This window comes from Somniosus microcephalus, chromosome 12, assembly GCF_052327205.1.
Source record: "Somniosus microcephalus isolate GS21.2 chromosome 12, FLI_Smic_1.0, whole genome shotgun sequence".
NCBI classification, from domain to species: Eukaryota; Metazoa; Chordata; class Chondrichthyes; order Squaliformes; family Somniosidae; genus Somniosus; species Somniosus microcephalus.
In genome coordinates this window covers 207064644-207091407 of record NC_140998.1, presented here as the reverse complement: position 1 = coordinate 207091407, position 26764 = coordinate 207064644, and the positions used below count along the sequence as shown (strand labels likewise).

Below are 26764 nucleotides of genomic sequence, written 5' to 3'. Positions count from 1 at the left end.
GTGATTCAGTGAGTCAGTTGGGTCAGTTATGTCAGTCAGGTCAGTGAGTCAGTCAGTTCAGTCAGTTCAGTCAGGTCAGTCAGGTCAGTGAAGTCACTCAGGTCAGTCAGGTCAGTGAGTCACTCTGGTCAGTCAGGTCCGTGATTCAGTCAGGTCAGTGAGTCAGTCAGGTCAGTGAGTCAGTCAGGTCAGTGAGGTCAGTCAGGTCAGTGAGTCAGTCAGGTCAGTGATTCAGTCAGGCCAGTGAGTCAGTCAGGTCAGTCAGGTCAGTGAGTCAGTCAGGTCAGTCAGTTCAGTGAGTCAGTCAGGTCAGTGATTCAGTCAGGTCAGTGATTCAGTCAGGCCAGTGAGTCAGTCAGGTCAGTGAGTCAGTCAGGTCAGTGAGTCAGTCAGTTCAGTGAGTCAGTCAGGTCAGTGAGTCAGTCAGGTCAGTGAGTCACCCAGGTCAGTCAGGTCAGTGAGTCAGTCAGGTCAGTCAGTTCAGTGAGTCAGTCAGGTCAGTGAGTCAGTCAGGTCAGTGAGTCACCCAGGTCAGTCAGGTCAGTCAGGTCAGTGAGTCAGTCAGGTCAGTGAGTCAGTCAGGCCAGTGAGTCAGTCAGGTCAGTGAGTCAGTCAGGTCAGTGACTCAGTCAGGTCAGTGAGTCAGTGAGTCAGTCAGGTCAGTCAGGTCAGTGAGTCAGTCAGGTCAGTGAGTCAGTCAGGTCAGTGAGGTCAGTCAGGTCAGTGAGTCAGTCAGGTCAGTGATTCAGTCAGGCCAGTGAGTCAGTCAGGTCAGTCAGTTCAGTGAGTCAGTCAGGTCAGTGAGTCAGTCAGGTCAGTGAGTCACCCAGGTCAGTCAGGTCAGTCAGGTCAGTGAGTCAGTCAGGCCAGTGACTCAGTCAGGTCAGTGAGTCAGTGAGTCAGTCAGGTCAGTGAGTCAGTCAATTCAGTCAGATCAGTGAGTCAGTCAGGTCAGTCAGGTCAGTCAGGTCAGTGAGTCAGACAGGTCAGTCAGGCCAGTGACTCAGTCAGGTCAGTGAGTCAGTGAGTCAGTCAGGTCAGTGAGTCAGTCAATTCAGTCAGATCAGTGAGTCAGTCAGGTCAGTCAGGTCAGTCAGGTCAGTGAGTCAGACAGGTCAGTCAGGTCAGTAAGTCAGTCAGGTCAGTGAGTCAGTCAGGTCAGTGAGTCAGTTATGTCAGTCAGGTCAGTGAGTCACTCAAGTCAGTCAGGTCAGTGATTCAGTCAGGTCGGTGAGTCAGTCAGTTCAGTCAGGCCAGTGAGTCAGTCAGGTCAGTCAGGTCAATCATGTCAGTGAGGTCACTCAGGTCAGTCAGTCATTCAGTCGGTCAGGTCAGTCAGGTCAATCAGGTCAGTGAGTCAGTCAGTGATTCAGTGAGTCAGTCAGGGTCAGTCAGGTCAGTGAGTTAGTCAGGTCAGTCAGTTCAGTGAGTCAGTCAGGTCAGTCAGTTCAGTGAGTTAGTCAGGTCAGTGAGTCAGTCATGTCAGTGAGTTAGTCAGGTCAGTTAGTTCAGTGAGTTAGTCAGGTCAGTTAGTTCAGTGAGTCAGTCAGGTCAGTTAGTTCAGTGAGTCAGCCAGGTCAGGTCAGTCAGGTCAGTGAGTAGGTCAGGTCAGTGAGTTAGTCAGGTCAGTCAGGTCAGTGAGTCAGTCAGGTCAGTGAGTCAGTCAGGTCAGTCAGGTCAGTGAGTCAGTCAGGTCAGTGAGTTAGTCAATTCAGTCACGTCAGTGAGTCAGTTCAGTCAGGTCAGTCAGTCAGGTCAGTCAGGTCAGTGAGTCAGTCGGGTCAGTCGGGTCAGTCGGGTCAGTCAGGTCAGTGATTCAGACAGATCAGTGAGTCAGTCAGGTCAGTGAGTCAGTCAGGTCAGTCAGGTCAGTGAGTCAGTCAGATCAGTGAGTCAGTCAGGTCAGTGAGGTTAGTCAGGTCAGTGAGGTCAGTCAGGTCAGTGAGGTCAGTCAGGTCAGTGAGTCAGTCAGGTCAGTGGGCCAGTCAGGTCAGTCAGGTCAGTGAGGTTAGTCAGGTCAGTGAGGTCAGTCAGGTCAGTGAGTCAGTCAGGTCAGTGGGCCAGTCAGGTCAGTCAGGTCAGTGAGGTCAGTCAGGTCAGTGAGTCAGTCAGGTCAGAGAGTCAGTCAGGTCAGTGAGTCAGTCAGTGAGTCAGTCAGGTCAATCAGGTCAGTCAGGTCAGTGAGTCAGTCAGTTCAGTCAGGTCAGTGAGTTCGTCAGGTCAGTCAGGTCAGTGAGTCAGTGAGTCAGTCAGTTCAGTCAGGTCAGTGAGTCAGTGAGTCAGTCAGTCAGTCAGGTCAGTGAGTTCGACAGGTCAGTCAGGTCAGTGAGTCAGTGAGTCAGTCAGTTCAGTCAGGTCAGTGAGTCAGAGAGTCAGTCAGGTCGGTGAGTCAGTCAGGTCAGTCAGGTCAGTGAGTAGGTCAGGTCAGTCAGTCAGTCAGTCAGGTCAGTGAGTCAGTCAGTGAGTCAGTCAGGTCAATGAGTCAGTTGGGTCAGTCATGTCAGTCAGGTCAGTGAGTCAGTCAGTGAGTCAGTCAGGTCAATGAGTCAGTTGGGTCAGTCATGTCAGTCAGGTCAGTGAGTCAGTTCAGTCAGGTCAGTGAGTCAGTCAGGTCAGTGAGGTCACTCAGGTCAGTCAGGTCAGTCAGTCAATCAGGTCAGTCAGGTCAATGAGTCAGTTGGGTCAGTCATGTCAGTCAGGTCAGTGAGTCAGTTCAGTCAGGTCAGTGAGTCAGTCAGGTCAGTGAGGTCACTCAGGTCAGTCAGGTCAGTCAGTCAATCAGGTCAGTCAGGTCAGTGAGTCAGTCAGTCAATCAGGTCAGTCAGGTCAGTGAGTCAGTCAGGTCAGTCAGGTCGGTGAGTCAGTCAGGTCAGTGAGTCACTCAGGTCAGTCAGGTCAGTGAGTCAGTCAGTGATTCAGTGACTCAGTCAGTCAGGTCAGTGAGTCAGGTCAGTCAGTTCAGTGAGTCAGTCAGGTCAGTGAGTCAGTCAGGTCAGTGAGTCAGTCAGGTCAGTGAGTTAGTCAGGTCAGTGAGTCAGTCAGGTCAGTGAGTCAGTCAGTGATTCAGTGAGTCAGTCAGGTCAGTGAGGTCAGTCAGGTCAGTGAGTCAGTCAGGTCAGTGATTCAGTCAGGTCAGTAGGTCAGTCAGTTCAGTCAGGTCAGTCAGGTCAGTGAGGTCAGTAAGTCACTCAGGTCAGTCAGGTCAGTCAGTCAGTCAGGTCAGTCAGTTCAGTCAGGTCAGTGAGTCAGAGAGTCAGTCAGGTCGGTGAGTCAGTCAGGTCAGTGAGGTCAGTCAGGTCAGTGAGTCAGTCGGGTCAGTCATGTCAGTCAGGTCAGTGAGTCAGTTCAGTCAGGTCAGTGAGTCAGTCAGGTCAGTGAGGTCACTCAGGTCAGTCAGGTCAGTGAGTCACTCAGGTCAGTCAGGTTAGTCAGGTCAGTGAGTCAGTCAGATCAGTGAGTCAGTCAGGTCAGTCAGTCAATCAGGTCAGTCAGGTCAGTGAGTCAGTCAGGTCGGTGAGTCAGTGATTCAGTGAGTCAGTCAGGTCAGTGAGTCAGTCAGGTCAGTCAGGTCAGTGAGTCACTCAGGTCAGTCAGGTCAGTGAGTCAGTCAGGTCGGTGAGTCAGTCAGGTCAGTGAGGTCAGTCAGGTCAGTGAGTCACTCAGGTCAGTCAGGTCAGTGATTCAGTGAGTCAGTCAGTCAGGTCAGTCAGTCAGTTAGGTCAGTGGGTTCGTCAGGTCAGTTAGTTCAGTGAGTCAGTCAGGTCAGTCAGGTCAGTGAGTCAGAGAGTCAGTCAGGTCGGTGAGTCAGTCAGGTCAGTGAGGTCAGTCAGGTCAGTGAGTCAGAGAGTCAGTCAGGTCGGTGAGTCAGTCAGGTCAGTGAGTCAGTCAGGTCAGTGAGTCAGTTGGGTCAGTCATGTCAGTCAGGTCAGTTCAGTCAGGTCAGTGAGGTCACTCAGGTCAGTCAGGTCAGTGAGTCAGTCAGGTCAGTCAGGTCAGTGAGTCACTCACGTCAGTCAGGTCAGTGATTCAGTGAGTCAGTCAGTCAGGTCAGTGAGTCAGTCAGGTCAGTGAGTTCGTCAGGTCAGTTAGTTCAGATAGGTCAGTCAGGTGAGTCAGTTCAGTCAGGTCAGTTAGTTCAGATAGGTCAGTCAGGTCAGTCAGGTCAGTGAGTCAGTCAGTTCAGTCAGGTCAGTGAGTCAGTTGGGTCAGTTATGTCAGTCAGGTCAGTGAGTCAGTCAGTTCAGTCAGGTCAGTCAGGTCAGTGAGGTCACTCAGGTCAGTCAGGTCAGTGAGTCACTCTGGTCAGTCAGGTCAGTGAGTCAGTCAGGTCAGTGAGGTCAGTCAGGTCAGTGAGTCAGTCAGGTCAGTGATTCAGTCAGGCCAGTGAGTCAGTCAGGTCAGTCAGGTCAGTGAGTCAGTCAGGTCAGTGATTCAGTCAGGTCAGTGATTCAGTCAGGTCAGTGAGTCAGTCAGGTCAGTGATTCAGTCAGGTCAGTGATTCAGTCAGTTCAGTGAGTCAGTCAGGTCAGTGAGTCAGTCAGGTCAGTCAGGTCAGTGAGTCAGTCAGGTCAGTGAGTCACCCAGGTCGGTCAGGTCAGTCAGGTCAGTGAGTCAGTCAGGCCAGTGAGTCAGTCAGGTCAGTGAGTCAGTCAGGTCAGTGAGTCAGTCAGGTCAATGAGTCAGTCAGGTCAGTGACTCAGTCAGGTCAGTGAGTCAGTGAGTCAGTCAGGTCAGTGATTCAGTCAGGTCAGTGATTCAGTCAGGTCAGTGAGTCAGTCAGGTCAGTGATTCAGTCAGGTCAGTGATTCAGTCAGTTCAGTGAGTCAGTCAGGTCAGTGAGTCAGTCAGGTCAGTCAGGTCAGTGAGTCAGTCAGGTCAGTGAGTCACCCAGGTCGGTCAGGTCAGTCAGGTCAGTGAGTCAGTCAGGCCAGTGAGTCAGTCAGGTCAGTGAGTCAGTCAGGTCAGTGAGTCAGTCAGGTCAATGAGTCAGTCAGGTCAGTGACTCAGTCAGGTCAGTGAGTCAGTGAGTCAGTCAGGTCAGTGAGTCAGTCAATTCAGTCAGATCAGTGAGTCAGTCAGGTCAGTCAGGTCAGTGAGTCAGACAGGTCAGTCAGGTCAGTAAGTCAATCAGGTCAGTGAGTCAGTCAGGTCAGTGAGTCAGTCAGGTCAGTGAGTCAGTTATGTCAGTCAGGTCAGTGAGTCAGGTCAATCAGGTCAGTCAGGTCAGGTCAGTCAGTCAGTCATGTCAGTCAGTCAGTGAGTCCGTCAGGTCAGTCAGGTCAGTGAGTCAGTCAGGTCAATGAGTCAGTCAGGTCAGTGAGTAGGTCAAGTCAGTCAGGTCAGTGAGTCAGTGAGTCAGTCATGTCAGTGAGTCAGTCAGGTCACCCTTATTTAAGAAGGGAAGTAGACAAAAAGCTGGAAACTATAGATCAGTTAGCCTAACATCTGTGGTTGGCAAAATGTTGGAGCCCATTATTAAGGAAACAGTAACAGAGCATTTGGATAAACATATTTTAATAGGACAGAATCAGCATGGTTTTATGAAGGGGAAATCATGTTTGACAAATTTGCTCGAATTCTTTGAGGACGTAACATACAGGGTGGATAAAGGGGAACCAGTGGATGTAGTGTATTTGGACTTCCAAAAGGCATTTGACAAGGTTCCACACAAAAGATTACTGATCAAGATAAAAAATCACAGGATTGGTGGTAATATACTGGCATGGGTGGAAGATTGGCTATCTAACAGAAAACAAAGTGTTGCGATCAATGATTCGTTCTCGGGCTGGCAATCAGTAACTAGTGGTGCTCCGCAGGGGTCAGTGCTGGGACCCCAACTCTTTACAATCTATATTAACGATTTGGAGGAAGGGACCGAGTGTAACATATCCAAGTTTGCCGATGATACAAAGATGGGAGGGAAAGCAGTGAGTGAGGAGGACATAAAAAACCTGCAAAAGGACATAGACAGGCTAAGTGAGTGGGCAGAGATTTGGCAGATGGAATATAATATTGGAAAGTGTGAGGTTATGCACTTTGGCAGAAAAAATCAAAGAGCAAGTTATTATTTAAATGGAAAGAAACTGCAAAGTGCTACAGTACAAAGGGATCCGGGGGTCCTGGTGCATGAAACACAAAAAGTTAGTATGCAGGTGCAGTAGGTGATCAGGAAGGCCAGTGGAATCTTGGCTTTTATTGCAAGGGGGATGGAGTATAAAAACAGGGAAGTCTTGCTGCAGTTATACAGGGTATTGGTGAGGCCACACCTGGAATACTGCGTGCAGTTTTGGTTTCCATATTTAAGAAAAGTTATACTTACTCTCGAGGCGGTTCAGAGAAGGTTCACTCGGTTGATTCCGGAGATGAGGGGGTTGATGTATGAGGAAAGGTTGAGTAGGTTGGGCCTCTACTCATTGGAGTTCAGAAGAATGAGAGGCGATCTTATCGAAACATATAAGATTGTGAGGGGGCTTGATCGGGTGGATGCGGTGAGGATGTTTCCACTGATGGGTGACTAGAACTAGGGGGCATAACCTTAGAATAAGGGGCTGCCCTTTCAAAACTGAGATGAGGAGAAACTTCTTCACTCACAGGGTAGTAAATCTATGGAATTTGCTACCCCAGAGAGCTGTGGAAGCTGCAACATTAAATACATTTAAAACGGAGATAGACAGTTTCCTAGCAGATAAGGGAATTAGGGGTTACGGGGAGAGGGCAGGGAAGTGGACGTGAGTCTAGATTCGGATCAGCCATGATCCTATTGAATGGCGGAGCAGGCCCGAGGGGCCGTATGGCCTACTACTCCTTCTACTTCTTATGTTCTTATGTCAGGTCAGTCAGTCAGTCAGTGAGTTAGTCAGTCAGGTCAGTCAGGTCAGTGAGTCAGTCAGGTCAGGTAGGTCAGTGAGGTCAGTGAGTCAGTCAGGTCAGTAGGTCAGTCAGGTCAGTCAGGTCGGTGAGTCAGTCAGGTCAGTCAGGTCAGTCAGGTCAGTAGGTCAGTGAGGTCAGTCAGGTCAGTGAGTCAGTCAGGTCAGTCAGGTCAGTCAGGTCAGTGAGTCAGTCAGGTCAGTCAGGTCAGTCAGGTCAGTGAGTCAGTCCAGTCAGTAAATATAAATCAAACCCAGGGGTCAGGACTGTGGTGGTCAAGAAATGATTTTATTTTGAAAGTGAGCCTTCCGCATTGCCTCCTTCCCAGTTTCCTATTGATCACACTGGGCTTCACCATCTCCCTCTGATGCACACTTGCAATAAATGTTCAAATCATGGCAATATCAGTGTCGTAGACAGAGCCTGAAAAATCAATAACTCACAGCTTTCACTATGTCCGCGAGAGAAAGAAAGTGAGTGCGAGAGAGAGAGAAAGAGAGTGAGAAAGAGAGAGCAAGAGAGAGAATGAATGAATGGCCTTGCCTTTCAGGACGTCTCAGTGCTTTACAGCCAATAAACTACGTTTCAAATGCAGGAATCGTGACGGACAATTTACACACAGCAAGATCCCCGAAACAGCAATAAATTGAATGCCAGGATTATTTGTTATCGGTCTTGGTTCGGATGCCAGGAGGATTTCCCCGCTCTTCTTTAAAAAGTGCGGTGGGATCTCTGAGGGCAGATGGGGCCTCGGTTTAACGTCCCATGCGAAAGACGGCACCTCAGACAGTGCAGCACTCCCTCAGTACTGCACTGGGAGTGTCAGACTGGATTTTGTGCTCAAGTCACTGGAGAAATACCTGAACCCACAACCTTACGACTCGGGGGTGAGAGTGCTATCACAGGACCAAGACTGACACCTATTTTCAGCATAAACAGTAACACACCACCCCGGCCCCACATCAAGCACCTGATACTAGAACCTCAATAGAACGGTAAAATCAGCAACTCACAATTATCTTTCAATAGCACCACACAGACACCGACTATATTTTGTAATAAGATAGGAAATCTATACCAATACACAGCCAGTGAATCAATATCTGTCGAGAGAAATGACAGAGACAGCTGTATGTCCTCCAGTGGCTCAGTGGGTATCACCCTCGCCTCTGAGTCAGAAGGTCGTGGGTTCAAGTCCCACTCCAGAGACTTGAGCACAAAAAGCTGGGCTGACACTCCAGTGCAGTACTGAGGGAGCGCCGCACTGTCGGAGGGGCAGTACTGAGGCAGCGCTGTACTGTCGGAGGGGCAGTACTGAGGGAGCGCCTCACTGTCGGAGGGGCAGTACTGAGGGAGTGCCGCACTGTCGGAGGGGCAGTACTGAGGGAGCGCCGCACTGTCGGAGGGGCAGTACTGAGGGAGTGCTGCACTGTCGGAGGGGCAGTACTGAGGGAGCGCCGCACTGTCAGAGGGGCAGTACTGAGGGAGCTCCGCACTGTCGGAGGGGCAGTACTGAGGGAGCGCTGCACTGTCGGAGGGGCAGTACTGAGGGAGCACCGCACTGTCGGAGGAGCGGTACTGAGGGAGCGCCGCACTGTCGGAGGGGCAGTACTGAGGGAGCACCGCACTGTCGGAGGAGCAGTACTGAGGGAGTGCCACACTGTCGGAGGGGCAGTACTGAGGGAGTCGTGCACTGTCGGAGGGGCAGTACTGAGGGAGTGCTGAACTGTCAGAGGGGCAGTACTGAGGGGGTGCTGCACTGTCGGAGGGGCAGTACTGAGGCAGCACCGTACTGTCGGAGGGGCAGTACTGAGGGAGCGCCTCACTGTCGGAGGGGCAGTACTGAGGGAGCGCCGCACTGTCAGCGGGGCAGTACTGAGGGAGCGATGCACTGTCGGAGGGGCAGTACTGAGGGAGTTGTGCACTGTCGGAGGGGCAGTACTGAGGGAGTGCTGAACTGTCGGAGGGGCAGTACTGAGGGAGCGCCGCACTGTCGGAGGGGCAGTACTGAGCGAGTGCAGCACTGTCGGGGGGCAATACTGAGGGAGCGCCGCACTGTCAGAGAGGCATTACTGAGGGAGCACCGCACTGTCGGAGGGGTAGCACTGAGGGAGCGCCGCACTGTTGGAGGAGCAGTACTGAGGGAGTGCCGCACTGTCGGAGGGGCAGTACTGAGGGAGTTGTGCACTGTCGGAGGGGCAGTACTGAGGGAGTGCTGAACTGTCGGCGGGGCAGTACTGAGGGAGCGCCGCACTGTCGGGGGGCAATACTGAGGGAGCGCCGCAATGTCAGAGGGGCAGTCCTGAGTGAGTGCTTCACTGTCGGAGGGCAGTAATGAGGTAGCGCTTTGCTGTCGGAGGGGCAGTACTGAGGGAGCACAGCACACTTGGAGGGACAGTAATGAGGGAGCACTGCACTGTTGGAGGGTCAGTACTGAGTGAACGCTGCTCTGTCGGAGGGGCAGTACTGAGGGAGTGCCGCACTGTTGGAGGGGCAATACTGAGGGAGCACTGCACTGTCGGAGGGTCAGTACTGAGGGAGCGCTGCACTGTCGGAAGGTCAGTACTGAGGGAGCGCTGCACTGTTGGAGGGGCAATACTGAGGGAACACTGCACTGTCGGAGGTGATGTCTTTCAGAAGACATGTTAAACTGAGGCCCCGACTGCAGTCTCAGGTGGACGTAAAGAGATCCCATTGCACTATTTCGATGAAGAGCAGGGGGAGTTATCCCCGGGACCCTGTCAATATTTATCCCTCATCCAACATCACTAAAAACAGATGATCTGGTCATTATCACATTGCTGTTTGTGGGAGCTTGCTGTGCACAAATTGGCTGCAAGCAGTGACAACAGTGACTACACTCCAAACAGTACTTCATTGGCTGTAAAGCACTTTGGGACGTCCGGTGGTCATGAAAGGCGCCAAAGAAATGCAAGTCTTTCTTTCTTTTGTCCATTCGAATTGAGCTGGTTTACATCAATGTGCACTGATACGATACATTTTATGCTTTCAGAGGGACCCTACATGAATGTTTCTCTTCAAAGAAAGAAAGCTGAGCAGGTAAATCCAATCCCGCATTAATATATGGTCACTTCGCGCTCCTCACTAAACTTCCCATTTTGAATGCTGACGGGCTGAATCATGTCCTTCCTCAGTTTACTAACAACATCGATTCCTTCACCAGAACCCCACGGTACAAATGACTGTTTAAGGCAATACCTTAATAAATCTTAGAGCGTTTAACGATAACGGGTCACATAAGAACTTAAGAAATAAGAGCAGGAGTCGGCCATTCGGCCCCTCGAGCCTGCTCCACCATTCAATAAGATCATGGCTGATCTTCGACCTCAACTCCACTTTCCCACCCGATCCCCATATCCCTTGATTCCCCTAGAGTCCAAAAATCTATCGATCTCAGCCTTGAATATACTCAACGACTGAGCCTCCACAGCCCTCTGGGGCAGAGAATTCCAAAGATTCACCACCCTCTGAGTGAAGAAATTCCTCCTCATCTCAGTCCTAAATGGCCGACCCCTTATCCTGAGACTGAGACCCCTGGTTCTAGACTCTCCAGCCAGGGGGAAACAACCTCTCAGCATCTACCCTGTCAATCCCCCTCAGAATCTTATACCTTTCAATGAGATCACCTCTCGCTCTTCTAAATTCCAGAGAGTATAGTGCTGAAGGGTTCACGTCTTGGTTACAATATTGCACAAACCAAAAGCATAAACACAGCAAAGCATCTCTGCTTTGATATACCGGATAGTTATACCCGCAATATATCACCGTACACCAATCGTTCCAATGGTTTTGGGTGTTTCAATAGGGGAATTGGACAAATTCTTCAATAGGAAAAGTGCTCAGGGCTACGGGGAGAGAGCAGGGGCGAGCGGAACTAATTGGAGAGCTCTTTCAAAGAGCCGGCACAGGCACGATGGGCTGAAAAGGACACTTCTGTGTGACTCTGTGACTCCATGAATGAATTTCAGCCATTATTTACAGCCCAGAGAACTGCTGACAGTGATACGTGCTGTAGCATTGATCTCATTGTTCATGGAGCACATTTTGCGCGCCTGTGTCCATGTACGCATTGCAGTTTGCCTTTCCCCTTACTGTCCAGGCCAATTCCTGAATGTTCCTCTATTGAGCTGCATTAACTTTATGTTCCAGGATACGTCTGACTTGAACTCCATTTACATGGTACGTATATCCAACACTCAGACCATTCCAAGCGTAACCTCATTTCATCTCTAAGTTATAGAGACATCAAAAATTCTCACTTGTTTCAACAACTCCTCACAGGATTTGAAGATGGAGGAACAGTCAGTTTACAGCCAGCTGCAGAGGTATGGTTCATACACTGTGAAATTAATAGTCAGCAATCCCCCGACATCATGTCTCTGTCTGTCTGTCTATCTATCTGTCTCTCTGTCTGTCTCTCTGTCTATCTATCTATCTGTGTCTCTCTGTCTGTCTATTTATCTATCTATAATTATCTCTCCCTATCTCTCTATCGGTCTGCCTGTCTTTCTATCTATCTCTGTCTGCCTGTCTATATATCTCTCTCTCTCTATCTATCTATCTATCGCTCTCTCTCTCTATCTCTCTATCTCTATCTCTCTATCCGTCTCTCTATTTATCTATCTATCTATATGTCTATCTATCTCTCTATCTATATATCTATCTATCTATCTCTCCATCTATCTATATATCTCTCTATCTATCTATCTATCTCTCTATCTATCTATATATATATATATCTATATATCCCCGTCTCTATCTATCTATCTATCTATCTCTCACTCTCTCTATCTATCTGTCTCTCTCTATCTCTCTCTCTCTATCTCTCTCTCTATATCCATCTCTCTCTATCTCTCTCTCTATCTATCTGTCTATCTATCTATCTCTCTGTCGCTCTATTCAATTTTTTTTTTCAATTCAAATCGCTTTATTGGCATGACAAGGTACACCTTATGTTGCCAAAGCATCGAAAAACATTCATGGTTGTACGCAAAAATACAGATCTATCCATACAGTGTATAAACAGATATATCCCTGAGTGTATAAATATACATTCATATAATTTGTATATACTCTTTTCTTATATTTAGTGGTTGTCCCTCTGTTTATGGCAAGCTGTAACATAGTGTGCAGCTAAGGTTACACAATTTCTCTCTTCCCCTAGTAGGTATGGGAGTTTTTGGTCGTCATTCAAATTTCTGAATTCCGGGCATATTTTTGTGAATTTTGGGTAGAAATTCTCCCTTATGCCCTGATATTTTCTACAAGTTGTGAGGAAGTGCATCTCTGTCTCCACCACTCCCTGACTGCAGTGAGAGCATATCCTGTCCTCTCTTGGTAGCCGGGTCTGCCTGTGTCTACCTTTTTCGATCGCCAGGCTATGTTCACTAAGTCTGTACATTGTCAAGGTTTTTCTCAGTTTGCTATCCTTTACCCTGGTCAGGTAATCAGCCATGTTGTATTGTCTGTTTAGAGCCAAGTAGCAATTGAGTTTGCTTTGGGTTTTTGTTGTTTCTGCCCAATATGACAGATATTTTTCCTTTTGCTTAGCGACTATTGTGTTGGGTCGAATTCTTTGTGTTTCGCTGTCACTGTCCTGGGGCTGGTTATTGTTAGTAGTGTTAGTAGTTACTTCACTGAGTCCCAGGACTAGTTGACTGAGGGTATTCTTCTTTATGGTCCTCTCTTGGCATTTCAGGGCTTTGTAATGATAGCATTGGGGGTTGCTCATTTCTAGGTGTTTCCAAAATTTGGTGGCTCTTTTTTGGATAGTGATTATTAATGGATATTGGCCTAGTTCTGCCCTGCATGCATTGTTTATGGTTTTCCTTTGAGTCCGGAGGATACTTTTACAGAATTCTGCATTTAGGATCTCAATTGGGTGTTTGTGTTTGTCCCATTTTGCAAATTCTTGTTGTGTTAGCGGTCCCCACACCTCACTGCCATAGAGTGCAATTGGTTCAATTACTGTTTTGAAAATTTTGAGCCAAATGCTAATTGGGATTTCTATTTGGATTGATTTTTTAATGGCATAGAAAGCCCTTCTTGCTTTCTCTTTCAGTTCATTCACAGCCAGATGAAAATTTCCCGTAGAACTGGTTTTTAAGCCCAAGTATGTGTAGTTAGTGGTTTGTTCAATTTTGGTTGTTCCTAGTGTGAAATTTATTTTGGGTCCCTGATGTCTGGATCTTTGTTGGAACACAAGGACTTTGGTTTTTTGGGGATTTATTGTCAGGGCCCAGGTCTGGCAGAACGACTTCAGCAGATCCAGGTTCTGCTGTAGACCCTCCTTAGTTGGTGACAGCAGAACCAGGTCATCTGCATAGAGGAGGAATTTAACCTTGGATTCATATAGGGTGAAGCCGGGTGCTGTAGATTGTTCAAGTAGTTTTGCCAATTCATTTATGTAAATATTAAAGAGTGTCGGTGAGATGGGCGAGCCCTGCGTCACCCCCCGCCCCTGTGGGAAGTATTTTGTTTGTTTGTCTCCAATTTTAACTGCACATTTGTTGTTTGTATACATTGATTGAATTACATCATATGTTTTTCCCCCTACCCCGCTTTCGATAAGTTTCAGGAATAAACCGTCGTGCCAGATGGAATCGAAAGCCTTCTGGAAATCTATAAAGCATGCGTAGATTTTGCTTTTGTTTTGATGAACGTGTTTGTCAATTAGGGTCTGTAGGGTGAAGATATGATCTGATGTTCTATAGTTTGGCAGGAATCCAATTTGGCTTTTACTCAAGACATTGTGCTCCTCAAGGAAGTTTATAAGTCTTTTGTTTATGATGCTACAGAATATCTTCCCCAGGTTACTGTTTACACAGATGCCTCGATAGTTATTTGGGTCGACTTTGTCCCCACTTTTGTATATGGGCGTTATGAGTCCTTTGTTCCAGATATCAGGGAAGTAACTGACACTCAGAACCAAGTTGAAGAGTTTTAGGATAGCCAGTTTCATTTTATCGTCTGTGTGTTTAATCATCTCGCTTAGTATGCCGTCTGCACCACAAGCTTTTCCTGGTCGCAGGTCCTTGAGTTTTTCAAATAGTTCTTTTTCTGTTATTATGGAGTCTAGCGGGTTTTGGTTATCTTTTATGGCCATTTCGAGCTTTTCCAGTTTTTTGCATATTTGGTGTTGCTCTGGGCTTAGTGTGTTTTTCTGGTATAATTTTTCAAAGTGGTTTTCCCATGTGTCTCCATTTTGAATGGCCAATTCGTCATGTTGTTTTTTGTGTAATGTATTCCAGTTGTCCCAGAAACAATTGGAATCAATGGATTCCTCAATGGAGCTGAGTGTATTCTTAATATACTGCTCTTTTTTGGTTCTGAGTGTGTTTCTGTATTGTGTTAGTGTCTGACAATAAGTAAGGCGTAATTCCTCGTTTTCTGGCTGTCTGTGTTTTTGGTTTGATATTTTTCTAAGTTTTTTCCTCATGTTATGGCAATCTGGGTCAAACCATTTTTCATAGTTTTTTGTTTTGGGTTTGTTCTTGTGAACTTTCAAGTTTGACCTTGTTGCCAAATTATCAAAAATATTGTTTAGGTTATTCACTGCCCGGTTTACGCCTTCTTTATTGTGAGTGTATATGTTATCCAGAAAGGTGTCCAAGAGAGCTTGAGTTGATTCATTGCTAATTGCTTTCTGGTATTTTTCCGTGCTGTTTTTGACCCATCTGTACGATTTTTTGGTGTTGTACAGCTTACTGGGTTGTGTTTCTGTGTTGGTTGTTTCTGTCTTTTTAAGATACATAGTAATTTGACTGTGGTCTGACAGTGTTGTTTGTGGTTTGACTGTGAATGCTCTGAAAGAGGATGGGTCCAAATCCGTAATCATATAGTCTATGGTGCTACAGCCAAGAGGTGAGCAATAGGTCGATCTTCCTAGGAGGTCTCCCATGAACCTACCATTGACAATGTACAGACCCAGGCTTCGACAGAGCTGCAGGAGCTGTTTTCCGTTGGTATTTGTCTGCTTGTCGCAGTTATGCCTGTATGGAAAGGAAGGGATATCGAAGTGGTTATTCCCGAATATGTAATTGTTTCCCTGATTATTGGTGAAGTCTGGTTCTTCGCCAGTTCTTGAATTGAGGTCACCACAGATCAACACGTTCCCCTGGGCCTGGAATTGGATAATCTCCCTCTCAATGTTGGAGAAGGTGTCCTCTTTAAAGTACGGGGATTCCATTGGGGGGATATAGAGTGCGCAAATGAAAACATCTTGGGTGTTAGAGATAATCCCCCTCTCAATTTTGAGCCACATGTGGTTTTCGCCCTTTTTTATAAATTTGATGCAATTCTTAAGCTCTGTTTTAAACCAAATCAGTATGCCTCCGGAGTCTCTGCCTTGGGTTACTCCTGGCAATTTATTGGAGGGGACCACCAGCTCTGTGTACCCTTGGGGATGGCCAGTGTGTCCTTCTCCTCTATACCAAGTTTCCTGTAAAATGATAATATCCAGATCTTTAGTTTCATCTATGAACTCTGGGGTCCTACTCTTCACGTCGAGCACCGAAGAGCGTAGACCTTGGATATTCCAGGTCGAAATATATAAGGATTTCATGTTAAGTTTGATCTTTTACTATGATAGGTTAAAGAATGATATGTGTTTGTCGTGTCTAAATGGGGGGAAAAAAAAGATCATCTCAATTGTCTATAAATGCTAATACTACTTGGTTACAATTCTTTCTAGTAATTAGTCCTTGATTTTTTTTTTTTCCTTTTCTGATCCATAAGGCGGAAGTAGATGCTGCTGCACGTCTGCTTAGTGTCTCTTAATGGATTGTCTCTGCCTGAGGTATTGTGTACGCCCTGTGCATCTCTCCCTCTGTCTGGCTGGGAGCGGTCCTGTTCCCCTGTATGACAGGTGTGGTGCAGGTCTGATGTTGTTGTGCATGGGGATCCTCTCTAGTCCCGGTTGGTGTGGTGGTGGTCTCTGTAGTAGTCCTGGTATGTAACCCGCTGATCTCTGGTGGTCGGGGGGGGGTGGTCCTCCTGGAGTCTGGGTATAGACCCGATTAAAAGCGATGTCCTTCAGGGCTTTAGCAAAGATCGGTATTCGTTTCCTGTGGATGTGGACGTGGTCGTGAAGACATTCCACATCGAGGGTGGGGTGTTGGGCCAGGTGCACGTTGTGTTTTAATTCACAGTCTCTTGCTATGCTGGCATTTAGCTCATGAATTGTGTTGTTGTTAAAGTCTGTACTCGGCAATATTGTGGAAACAGTGATTCTAGTGTTTGGGAATGTATTGCTTGCCTTCTCAATCACTGCTCTGAGCGATGTTGCTACCCCTTTCTGCTGGGCCTTTAGGTCATTTGTGCCCGTGTGTATTATTATGTGTTGGGGGGAGCCTAATCGGGTTTTGGTCAGCCATTCCAGGGCTCTGTCTGTTGTTGGGCACCGGATCGTTTTTACTATATGTCTAGGGAAGAGCTTTTTCTCCCATAGAAATTTTCCATTTGAGTCTATGAGTATTACGATGCCAGCCTTGTTGGTGTTTACTGTCTGGTGGCTTTCGCCTGGACTCATAGGGTGTGTGTTGGACTGGGGTGGTCGTGTCTGGTGTGTGCGCTCCTCTTGTGAGTGGCTCGCTTGTGGTTCCACGGTGGTGGGGGAAGACTGAGCTTCAGTATGCTGGTCGGTCTGTGTGGCACCCCTTGTATTGTGTGTCTGCTGCTGTTGTTCAGTGTGGGAGTGCAGCTGTTCAGTCGAGCTCTGTATTGTCTTATCTCTAGCCTTTGGCTGCTGGTCTAATGGTGCTATCTCTCCTCTATGGCTCTTTTTGTTTTCCTGCAGCTCTTTCACCTGATTCCCAAGTCGATTCAGCTCTCTCCTGTATCTCTCCCTCTCTTGCTTTGCTTCGTGTTTCAGTTTAAGGACCTCCTCTCTAAGTTTAACCAGCTCTGTCTCTAACTGGTTAAATTTATCCTTTAGTTGTATCTGGCTGTGTGATCCCGGGGTATGTGTCTGGTCGGCGTTGGAAGGCTCACTCACTTCCTGGCTAGGCTGCTCTTCCCTTGGGGAGCTGGAAGTGGTAGGGGGAGTATGTGTGGCTTCCTCCCTGGTAATTACGCTGGGGTTAGTCAGCTGTATCATGTGGCTGTGGGGCCCCGGGGTGAGTGTCTGGTTAGAACTGTGTGGCTCGTTCACCTCCTGACCAGGCTGATTTACTCCTGGTGAGTTGTCAATGGTGGGGGGAATGTGAGTTGCTTTTCCCCTGTTAGCCACTCTGGGGCTGTTCCTTTCCCTGTCAGTTATTTCTTTCCGTGTCTTGAAGGCCGTTTCAAAGTCGTCGAGGTTGCCTTGCACCAATATTGTTCTGTTATTGTACATGTTGACGGTCGTGGTTGCACTGTCCGGGTCCCCTGGTTTCTTAATTTTCAGTTTGGACCCATTAGCGGTTCTTTCCTGCTTAACCCTGGTATAGTGTGATTTTATTGCTGTGATCCAAGCCGCTGACTGATCTGAGTAAAAAATGAGATTACACTTTTTCCCAGTGCTGTACCAGTCAGCAAAAAGAGTTTCTGGTTTTTCTCTCAGCTGCTTCTGCTTGATCGATTTTTTAGCATTTTTTCTGGTGTTGGGGGGAATCTGGAAGAGGTTGCTCTCAGTGTGCCTCGGGAGCTGCTGTGGCTCCTCTGATTCGCTCATTATTGGTAGTGTAGAGGTAGAAAGTATTGTTGACCTTAGAATATGCTTTTCTGGGGCCCCGGGTTTGGTGTTTCCCTCTCCCTGCTCGCGACCTTTCCCAGTCCCCGGACTCGCTCGCTCTCCAGGCCCTCCCCAGGCCCCGTACTCACTGTCCTGGCCTGCGTCTGGGATTTGCCGTTTCCCAGTGTCTCCCGGCTGCTCCCCTCCCCCTCAGAGGTCTCTGGCCCTCTGTCTTGGCCAGGCTCCTCGGGCCTTTCCCTGGCTTCAGGCTCCCTCCCCAGGACCCGTACTCACTGTCTGCGTCTGGGAGCCGCTGCCTCACGGTGTCTTCGGGCTGCTCCCCTCTCCCTCAGAGGCCTCCAGGCCTCTGTCTCGGCCCGGCTCCTCTGGCCTTTCCCTGGTTTACGGTCCTGTGTTCCGGCCGCCGTTCAGGAGTCGCGCTCCGACCTCCTGCTGCTGTGGCCCCGTGCGGCCTCCGTTGAGTCGCCGCTCCGACTGCTGCTGTGGCCCCGTGCGGCCGTTGTTGAGTCGCCGCTCTCCTGCTGCTGTGGCCCCGTGCGGCCGCTGTTGAGTCGCCGCTCCGACTGCTGCTGTGGCCCCGTGCGGCCGCTGTTGAGTCGCCGCTCCGACTGCTGCTGTGGCCCCGTGCGGCCTCCGTTGAGTCACCGCGCTCCGACTGCTGCTGTGGCCCCGTGCAGCCTCCGTTGAGTCACCGCGCTCCGACTGCTGCTCTGGCCCCGTGCGGCCGTTGTTGAGTCACCGTGCTCCGACTGCTGCTGTGGCCCCGTGCGGCCGTTGTTGAGTCGCCGCTCTCCTGCTGCTGTGGCCCCGTGCGGCCGCTGTTGAGTCACCGCGCTCCGACTGCTGCTGTGGCCCCGTGCAGCCTCCGTTGAGTCACCGCGCTCCGACTGCTGCTGTGGCCCCGTGCAGCCTCCGTTGAGTCACCGTGCTCCGACTGCTGCTCTGGCCCCGTGCGGCCTCCGTTGAGTCACCGCGCTCCGACTGCTGCTGTGGTCCCGTGCGGCCGTTGTTGAGTCGCCGCTCTCCTGCTGCTGTGGCCCCGTGCGGCCGTTGTTGAGTCACCGCGCTCCGACTGCTGCTGTGGCCCCGTGCAGCCTCTGTTGAGTCACCGTGCTCCGACTGCTGCTCTGGGCCCGTGCGGCCTCCGTTGAGTCACCGCGCTCCGACTGCTGCTGTGGCCCCGTGCGGCCGTTGTTGAGTCACCGCTCTCCTGCTGCTGTGGCCCCGTGCGGCCTCCGTTGAGTCACCGTGCTCCGACTGCTGCTGTGGCCCCGTGCGGCCGTTGTTGAGTCGCCGCTCTCCTGCTGCTGTGGCCCCGTGCGGCCTCCGTTGAGTCACTGCTCTCCTGCTGCTGTGGCCCCGTGCGGCCTCCGTTGAGTCACCGCGCTCCGACTGCTGCTGTGGCCCCGTGCGGCCGTTGTTGAGTCGCCGCTCTCCTGCTGTTGTGGCCCCGTGCGGCCGCTGTTGAGTCACCGCGCTCCGACTGCTGCTGTGGCCCCGTGCAGCCTCCGTTGAGTCACCGTGCTCCGACTGCTGCTCTGGCCCCGTGCAGCCTCCGTTGAGTCACCGCGCTCCGACTGCTGCTGTGGCCCTGTGCGGCCGTTGTTGAGTCGCCGCTCTCCTGCTGCTGTGGCCCCGTGCGGCCTCCGTTGAGTCACCGTGCTCCGACTGCTGCTGTGGCCCCGTGCGGCCGTTGTTGAGTCGCCGCTCTCCTGCTGCTGTGGCCCCGTGCAGCCTCCGTTGAGTCACCGCGCTCCGACTGCTGCTGTGGCCCCGTGCAGCCGTTGTTGAGTCGCCGCTCTCCTGCTACTGTGGCCCCGTGCGGCCTCCGTTGAGTCACCGCTCTCCTGCTGCTGTGGCCCCGTGCAGCCTCCGTTGAGTCACCGCGCTCCGACTGCTGCTGTGGCCCCGTGCGGCCGTTGTTGAGTCTCCGCTCTCCTGCTGCTGTGGCCCCGTGCGGCCGCTGTTGAGTCACCGCGCTCCGACTGCTGCTGTGGCCCCGTGCAGCCTCCGTTGAGTCACCGCGCTCCGACTGCTGCTGTGGCCCCGTGCAGCCTCCGTTGAGTCACCGCGCTCCGACTGCTGCTGTGGCCCCGTGCAGCCGCTGTTGAGTCACCGCTCTCCTGCTGCTGTGGTCCCATGCGGCCGTTGTTGAGTCACCACTCTCCCGCTGCTGTGGCCCCGTGCGGCCGTTGTTGAGTCACCGCGCTCCGACTGCTGCTGTGGCCCCGTGCGGCCGCTGTTGAGTCACCGCGCTCCGACTGCTGCTGTGGCCCCGTGCAGCCTCCGTTGAGTCACCGCGCTCCGACTGCTGCTGTGGCCCCGTGCAGCCTCCATTGAGTCACCGCGCTCCGACTGCTGCTGTGGCCCCGTGCAGCCGCTGTTGAGTCACCGCTCTCCTGCTGCTGTGGTCCCATGCGGCCGTTGTTGAGTCACCACTCTCCCGCTGCTGTGGCCCCGTGCGGCCGTTGTTGAGTCACCGCTCTCCTGCTGCTGTGGCCCCGTGCGGCCTCCGTTGAGTCACCGCGCTCCGACTGCTGCTGTGGCCCCGTGCGGCCGTTGTTGAGTCACCGCTCTCCTGCTGCTGTGGCCCCGTGCAGCCGTTGTTGAGTCACCGCGCTCCGACTGCTGCTGTGGCCCCGTGCAGCCTCCGTTGAGTCACCGCGCTCCGACTGCTGCTGTGGCCCCGTGCGGCCTCTGTTGAGTTGCCGCTCCGACTGCTGCTGTGGCCCCGTGCGGCCGTTGTTGAGTCACCGCTCTCCTGCTGCTGTGGCCCCGTGCGGCCGCTGTTGAGTCGCCGCTCTCCTGCTGCTGTGGCCCCGTGCGGCCGCTGTTGAGTCACCGCGCTCCGACCTCCTGCTGCTGTGGCCCCGTGCGGCCGCTGTTGAGTCACCGTGCTCCGACCTCCTGCTGCTGTGGCCCCGTGCGGCCTCCGTTGAGTCACCGCGCTCCGACTGCTGCTGTGGCCCCGTGCAGCCTCCGTTGAGTCACCGCGCTCCGACTGCTGCTGTGGCCCCGTGCGGCCGTTGTTGAGTCGCCGCTCTCCTGCTGCTGTGGCCCTGTGCGGCCTCCGTTGAGTTGCCGCTCCGACTGCTGCTGTGCCCCGTGCAGCCGCTGTTCGGATTCTTCTTTGGTCTGTAAATTCCTCTCCTTTCTTTTTGCTTTGGCTTTTCTTTCTGTTTTCTACTTTCCTCTGGTTTTTTTTTTTTTTCTTTTTTTTCGGGTCCCGTCTTTGGCGCTCTTTTTTTTCTGGGCTTTTTCTTTTCTTTCTGTGCTTAAACTAACCTTAAACTTAAACTAGATTAAACTAAACTAAACTGAACTAACTTAGCTAGAATTTATACTTCTTAAAACTTGAAATGTAACTTTTTTCCCCCACTTTAGACACTAAAAAACATTAAAACTCAGCAGCTCATCTTTCATGCGACCTCCCTCCCTGTAGCTCCTCTCTCTCTCCGCTCTATCTCTCTCTATCTCTCTCTCTATCTCCCTATCTCTCTGTCGCTCTCTCTATCTCTATCTCTCTCTCTATCTCTCTATCTATCTCTCTCTCTCCCTCTCTATCTCTCTCTATCTATCTAATGTTCATTCAATTCCCTTTCTCCTGTTTCCTGCTATAAATAACTATTGCACTGTGTCCATTTCTTTTCCACATATTGATCCTCTGGCCGTGACAGGTCTAACTCTTTGATCTTTTTCAGATAAGGTGCTCGCATGTTTACTGGGAATGTAAGAACAGGGACAACTCCTGCTCACCCCGGGGAGTGTTCCCTCCTCCATGGGGGTCCCGGTCCTTCAATTGTGTTCAACAGACTCCCTTAAGGAAATTACCTTCTGAATGGAACACTGGTCTAGAAACTGCGACGTACCCTTTTCTAACCAGGGCTTTGTGCAGCTGCAGCACAACTTCTACCCACTTGTATTCTAGTCACCCACCACCAACTCCACAACCGCCAACTCTGAGTCTGTTGGAACCAGAAGAACACACGGCGAAATATAATAAGAAAATAAGAAATTGGAGCAGGAGTTGGCCATTCGGCCCCTCGAGCCTGCTCCACCATTCAATAAGATCATGGCTGATCTTCATAATCATAATCAACTTTTATTGTCATTGTTATTGCACAAGTGCAGTACAACGAAATGTAGGCTTGCGGCTCCCGAGAGTGTACATTTAGATTAAGACATTTAAACATTCAACATACATTTGGCTTGTAATACATTAACATAAACATAACCATAATAAAGTGCATTGGCAGATGTGCAGGCTTTAGAGTTTATTTGTGGAGTTCAGTAGGATGACAGCCCTGGGAAAGAAGCTGTTCCTAAATCTGGTCGTACGGGTGCGAATGCATCTGTAGCATCTCCCAGATGGCAGGAGGGCGAACAGACTGTGGCTGGGGTGGGTAGGGTCTTTGATGATGGTCCGTGACCTCCGTAAACAGCGTTTCTGGTATATGTGCTCTATGGTCGGTAGCCGGGTGCCGGTAATGCGTTGGGCAGTTTTGACTACCCGCTGCAGGGCTTTCCGGTCATAGTAGCTACAGCTGCCATACCATACTGTGATACAGTTTGTCAGGATGCTCTCTATTGTGCAGCGGTAAAAGTTAGAGAGGATCAGGGGTGACAGGTTACATCCCTTCAGCCTCCTTAGGAAATATAGGCGCTGCTGGGCCTTCTTCATCAGAGAGGAGGTATTGAGGGACCAGGAGAGGTCTTCCGTGATGTGGACTCCGAGGAACTTAAAGCTGTCCACCCTTTCCACCACAGCCCCATGGATGTGGATGGGGGTGTGACTTCTGCCTTTAGACTTCCTGAAGTCCACAATGATTTCTTTGGTTTTCTTGATGTTAAGGGCCAGGTTGTTATCGGCGCACCACTTCACGAGATGCTGGACCTCCTCCCTGTAGGCTGACTCATCGTTGTTGGTGATCTGGCCTACTACCGTGGTATCATCCGCAAACTTGATGATGGTGTTGGAACCATGAACAGCCACACAGTCGTGGGTGAAGAGGGAGTAGAGGAGGGGGCTCAGCACACATCCTTGTGGGGCCCCCGTGTTCAGGGTCAGGGGGGCGGAGGTGTGGTTACCTCATTTGACAGACTGGGGTCTGTTTGTTAGGAAGTCCAGGGTCCATTTGCAGAGGGGAAGTGTTCAGGCCAAGAGTGTGGAGTTTGGTGGCCAGCTTGTTGGGGACGATAGTGTTGAATGCTGAGTTGTAGTCTATGAACAGCATTCTGATGTAGGTCTCTTTACCATCTAAGTGATTCAGTGCAGAGTGTAGAGCAGTTGTGATTGCATCCTCCGTTGATCTGTTTGCACGATAGGCAAACTGGTGTTGGTCAAGAGAGGCGGGAACACTGGCTTTGATGTGAGCCAGGACCAGTCTTTCGAAACATTTCATTATGATGGGTGTGAGTGCGACAGGTCGATAGTCGTTCAGGCACGTCACAGCCGTTTGCTTTGGCACAGGAATAATGGTAGCGGTCTTGAAGCATGTGGGGACTACTGCCTGGGCCAATGACAGATTGAAGATGGCGGTGAAGACATCAGCCAGCTGATCAGCACATTCCTTGAGTACCCGTCCTTCGATCTCATCTCCACTTTCCTGCACTATCCCCATATCCCTTGATTCCCTTAATATTGAAAAACCTATCAATCTCTGTCTTGAATATACTCAACAACTGAGCCTCCACAGCCCTCTGGGGCAGAGAATTCTAAAGGTTCACCACCCTCTGAGTGAAGAAATTTCTCCTCATCTCAGTCCTCAATGGCTGACCCCTTTATTCTGAGACTGTGACCCCTGTTTCTAGACTCCCCAGCCAGGGGAAACATCCTCCCTGCATCTACCCTGTCAAGCCCTGTAAGAATTTTGTATGTTTCAATGAGATCACCTCTCATTCTTCTAAACTCTAGAGAATATAGGCCTAGTCTACTCAATCTCCCCTCATAGGACAATCCCCCCATCCCAGGAACCAGTCTGGTGAACCTTCGCTGCACTCCCTCTATGGCAAGTATATCCTTCCCTAGGTAAGGAGACCAAAGCTGGGTACAATACTCCAGGTGTGGTCTCACCAAGGCCCTGTATAATGGCCAGGATTGGGCGGTGGTTATGACGGTGAAGCTGTCAGCATTTGCCATCATTCCCCCTCTGGAACTTCAGGAGTTGCTGCATACGCAGATACAGATGGGAATCCAGAAGTTGCGGTCAGCCATTCCCTGTCCCAGTGTGGAACTCCCCAGAGCAGACAATCAATCCAAATCACACTGACGGATGAAATTGTCCCCTGTTACACTGTGGAATGTCGCTGTTAAACTACCCTTCCAAACCTCCCCAAACAAGTTAAGCTTTGTTGAAAGGGGTGTGACTGGGCTTGTAACGACGTACTGACTGCTGAGCAACCTCTCTGGCCCTGAAAATCTAATTTTATATTTTTGGAATGTCAAATTTTTACATTCATATGATTAAGAATGACATGTTTCTTTATTAAATAATATTTTTTAAGGTTTGTTTTTGATATTTCAGCTTCTGCCTTAATCCTACGTGTATGTCCCAATCTTTATTTCACTCTGTAAAATTGATTAAAAAAAATAAATTAGAATCTGTGCATTTTACTTCCTGGTTTGCAGTCTGTGAGAATTCTTCAATCGGATTACCTGCTCAGCCTGTTTTTAAAAAAAATTAATTTATGGGATGTGGGCATCGCTGGAAGGGCCAGCACTTATTGCCCATCCCCAATTGCCCTTGAGAAGATGACATCACTGTTGCTGGACACTGGAGATTCGCCTGATTGGATGCCAGATTAAAACTGACGTTGGCAGAGGGGAAATTCATGCCGCAGAGGTCGGTGGATCTTTGTGGGCAGCTTTCTTCGAGGCCAACGGTGAGCGCCGTCACTTCGCTGCTGACCGCAAGTTCTGGGCTGAGTTATAACCTGAGATGAAGATGATTCCGTCAGTATTCCCAAAATCCCCAAGAGCCCTAACAACTCCGGATCCCTTGCTTCCCTGTCACCAAAGATTGAGACGGCCCATGCCCCAAGTCAGCGCAGGTCCTGACGCTTAACGGTGCATTTCCACCTTCGCTGGAGGGCGGATTTAGCAAAAACAAACATAAATTAGACATTGGTGAGAATGATTCCAATTAGAAGAGTGCAGCACTGACGGCAGCACCAAGCAGCTTGGCCACTTCCCAAGTGCTCAGCTAAGAATCCCCAGAAAAGAAGCTTAGAGGAATCATCGAATCATCGAATGGTTACAGCACAGGAGGCCATTTGACCCCTCGAGCCTGTGCCGGCTCTCTGCAAGAGCACTTCAGCGAGTCCCTTTCCCGTAGCCCTGCAAATTTGTTTCCTTCAGGTACTTATCCATTTCCCTTTGAAAGCCATGATTGAGTCTGCCTCCACCACCCTCTCGGGCAGTGCGTTCCAGATCTGACCCACTCACTGCGTAAAAAAGTTTTTCCTCATGTCGCCCTTGGTTCCTTAAATCTGTGTCCTTTGGTTATCGACCCTTCCGCCAATGGGAACAGTCTCTATCTATCTACTCTGTCCAGACCCCTCATGATTTTGAACATCTCAATCAAATCTCCTCTCAACCTTCTCCAAGGAGACAACTCAACTTCTCCAGTCTCTCCACGTAACTGAAGCCCTTCATCCCTGGAGTCATTCTTGTAAATCTTTTCTGCACCCTCTGTAAGGCCTTCACATCCTTTCTAAAGTGCGGTGCCCAGAATTGGACACAATACTCCAGTTGAGGTCGGACCAGTGTTTTATAAAGGTTCATCATAACTTCCTTGCTTTTGTACTCTATGGCTTGATTTTCCAAGCCCCGAGGAGGCGGGTTTGGAGGCGGGAGTGGTGGGAAAATTGCAGAATCGGTGGCAGGAACCCATCCCGCCCCCAACCCGCCTCCGTGCCAATGTCCCAGGAGGCGGGTACCCGACCTGTGCTGAGAGCAGCCTCCCCAAGGCAGGAAGGGGATTAGTGCCAATTTACTGCCTGTTAACAGGTAGTTAACAGGCAGTTTTTTGCCTAATCCCTATTTTTAGCCCTGAAGTGTGAGATTCCCGACGGCTCCGAACCACACCAAGTTAGCGAGGTGGACCGTCGGTCTGCAGGGGTTGGAGGGGTCGAGATGTCTGTTGTGCCGGTGAGTGATGGGTGCATGTTTGCAGAGGTAAGTGTGTGAGGTGAGTGTAAAGTGTTTTAATGGGGCAGAAATTCCTCCCCAAATGCGTGAGTACGGAAGGGGTACTCGCGCGTCTGGCCGGAGGAAATGCCGGTTTTCAGTATGCCCAGCGCATGCGCTGAAAACCGACATTTCCTCTCCTCTAACCCAAGAGGTGAAGAGGCTAGCGCGTGCGCTGTAGGGGGCAGCGCGTGCGTCTTGAATTTCCTCTGTTTTGGGGGATTTGCGCATGTGTAAAGGCCTCCGGTCTTTACGCTTGTAAAAAGCACACGTAAGTATTTATTTTTACAGGTAAGTGGTGTTTTAGTGCAATTTAGAATTTTTTTCCCAAAGGTTTATTATTTTAAAGAATCTACAATAAGGTAAGTTTAGTTTTAGACCCTTTTTATTAAAAATTTATATTTTTCAAAATAAAAAATTATTGTTTAAATTATTTTTTTAAACTTATTTATACTTAATTTAATGATTGGGATGTTTTTTAACATTTTATTTAAAGTTTAAGTAGTGTTTTGGGGTGCAGTACTTCTCATGAGTTTGACAGTTCTTACTCTCAAACTTATGAATGAAGTTTCCCCTCCCCTGATTGGCTGAACAGTGCTCACCTGATCCCAGCCGGCACATCGCACTAACTACACCGCTGGGTCAGGTTAGCACAGCGCGCCGACATCAGAACCTGGCCACTGAAAGGAAATCCACTGTGGGCCAGGTTTCAGATGTCGGCGCGCAGGGTGAGCGCACATCGGGGGCTTGCACGCGCGGCAAGCCCCCGACACCAAGTTCTGGGCCATTAAGTTTTACTTACCTTTACTTTCTCCTGCAGGCTTCCTTCCTTCAGTTCTCGGGAGTCCCTCAGCTCACCAGCACAGAAAGCAGAATGGCCGCTGAACTGTCAAAGCTGCAGCCTCTGCTTTCTGGTCTGGAGAGCTCTCTAACTCTGAGTAGAAGGACTCAAGTTAGTGTAATGATATCAGAAAAGAGATGTTAAAAAAGATCCATGGAGGACATCTGGGAATCGA

The 26764-nt window shown here is 50.1% G+C and overlaps 1 protein-coding gene across 1 annotated transcript in view; it reads left to right on the top strand.

The window, feature by feature from the left end:
- The window catches only part of LOC147109971 (poliovirus receptor homolog), a 40541-nt gene extending 18734 nt beyond the window's left edge, over positions 1–21807 (top strand). Inside the window, exons 5-7 of the mRNA XM_086002445.1 lie at positions 9881–9927; positions 11038–11213; positions 21262–21807. Coding sequence (XP_085858571.1) covers positions 9881–9927; positions 11038–11121 — 131 coding nt within the window. The 3' untranslated portion in view covers positions 11122–11213; positions 21262–21807. The remainder of the gene's footprint in view (positions 1–9880; positions 9928–11037; positions 11214–21261) is intronic.
- The last annotated feature ends 4957 nt before the right edge of the window (positions 21808–26764 follow it).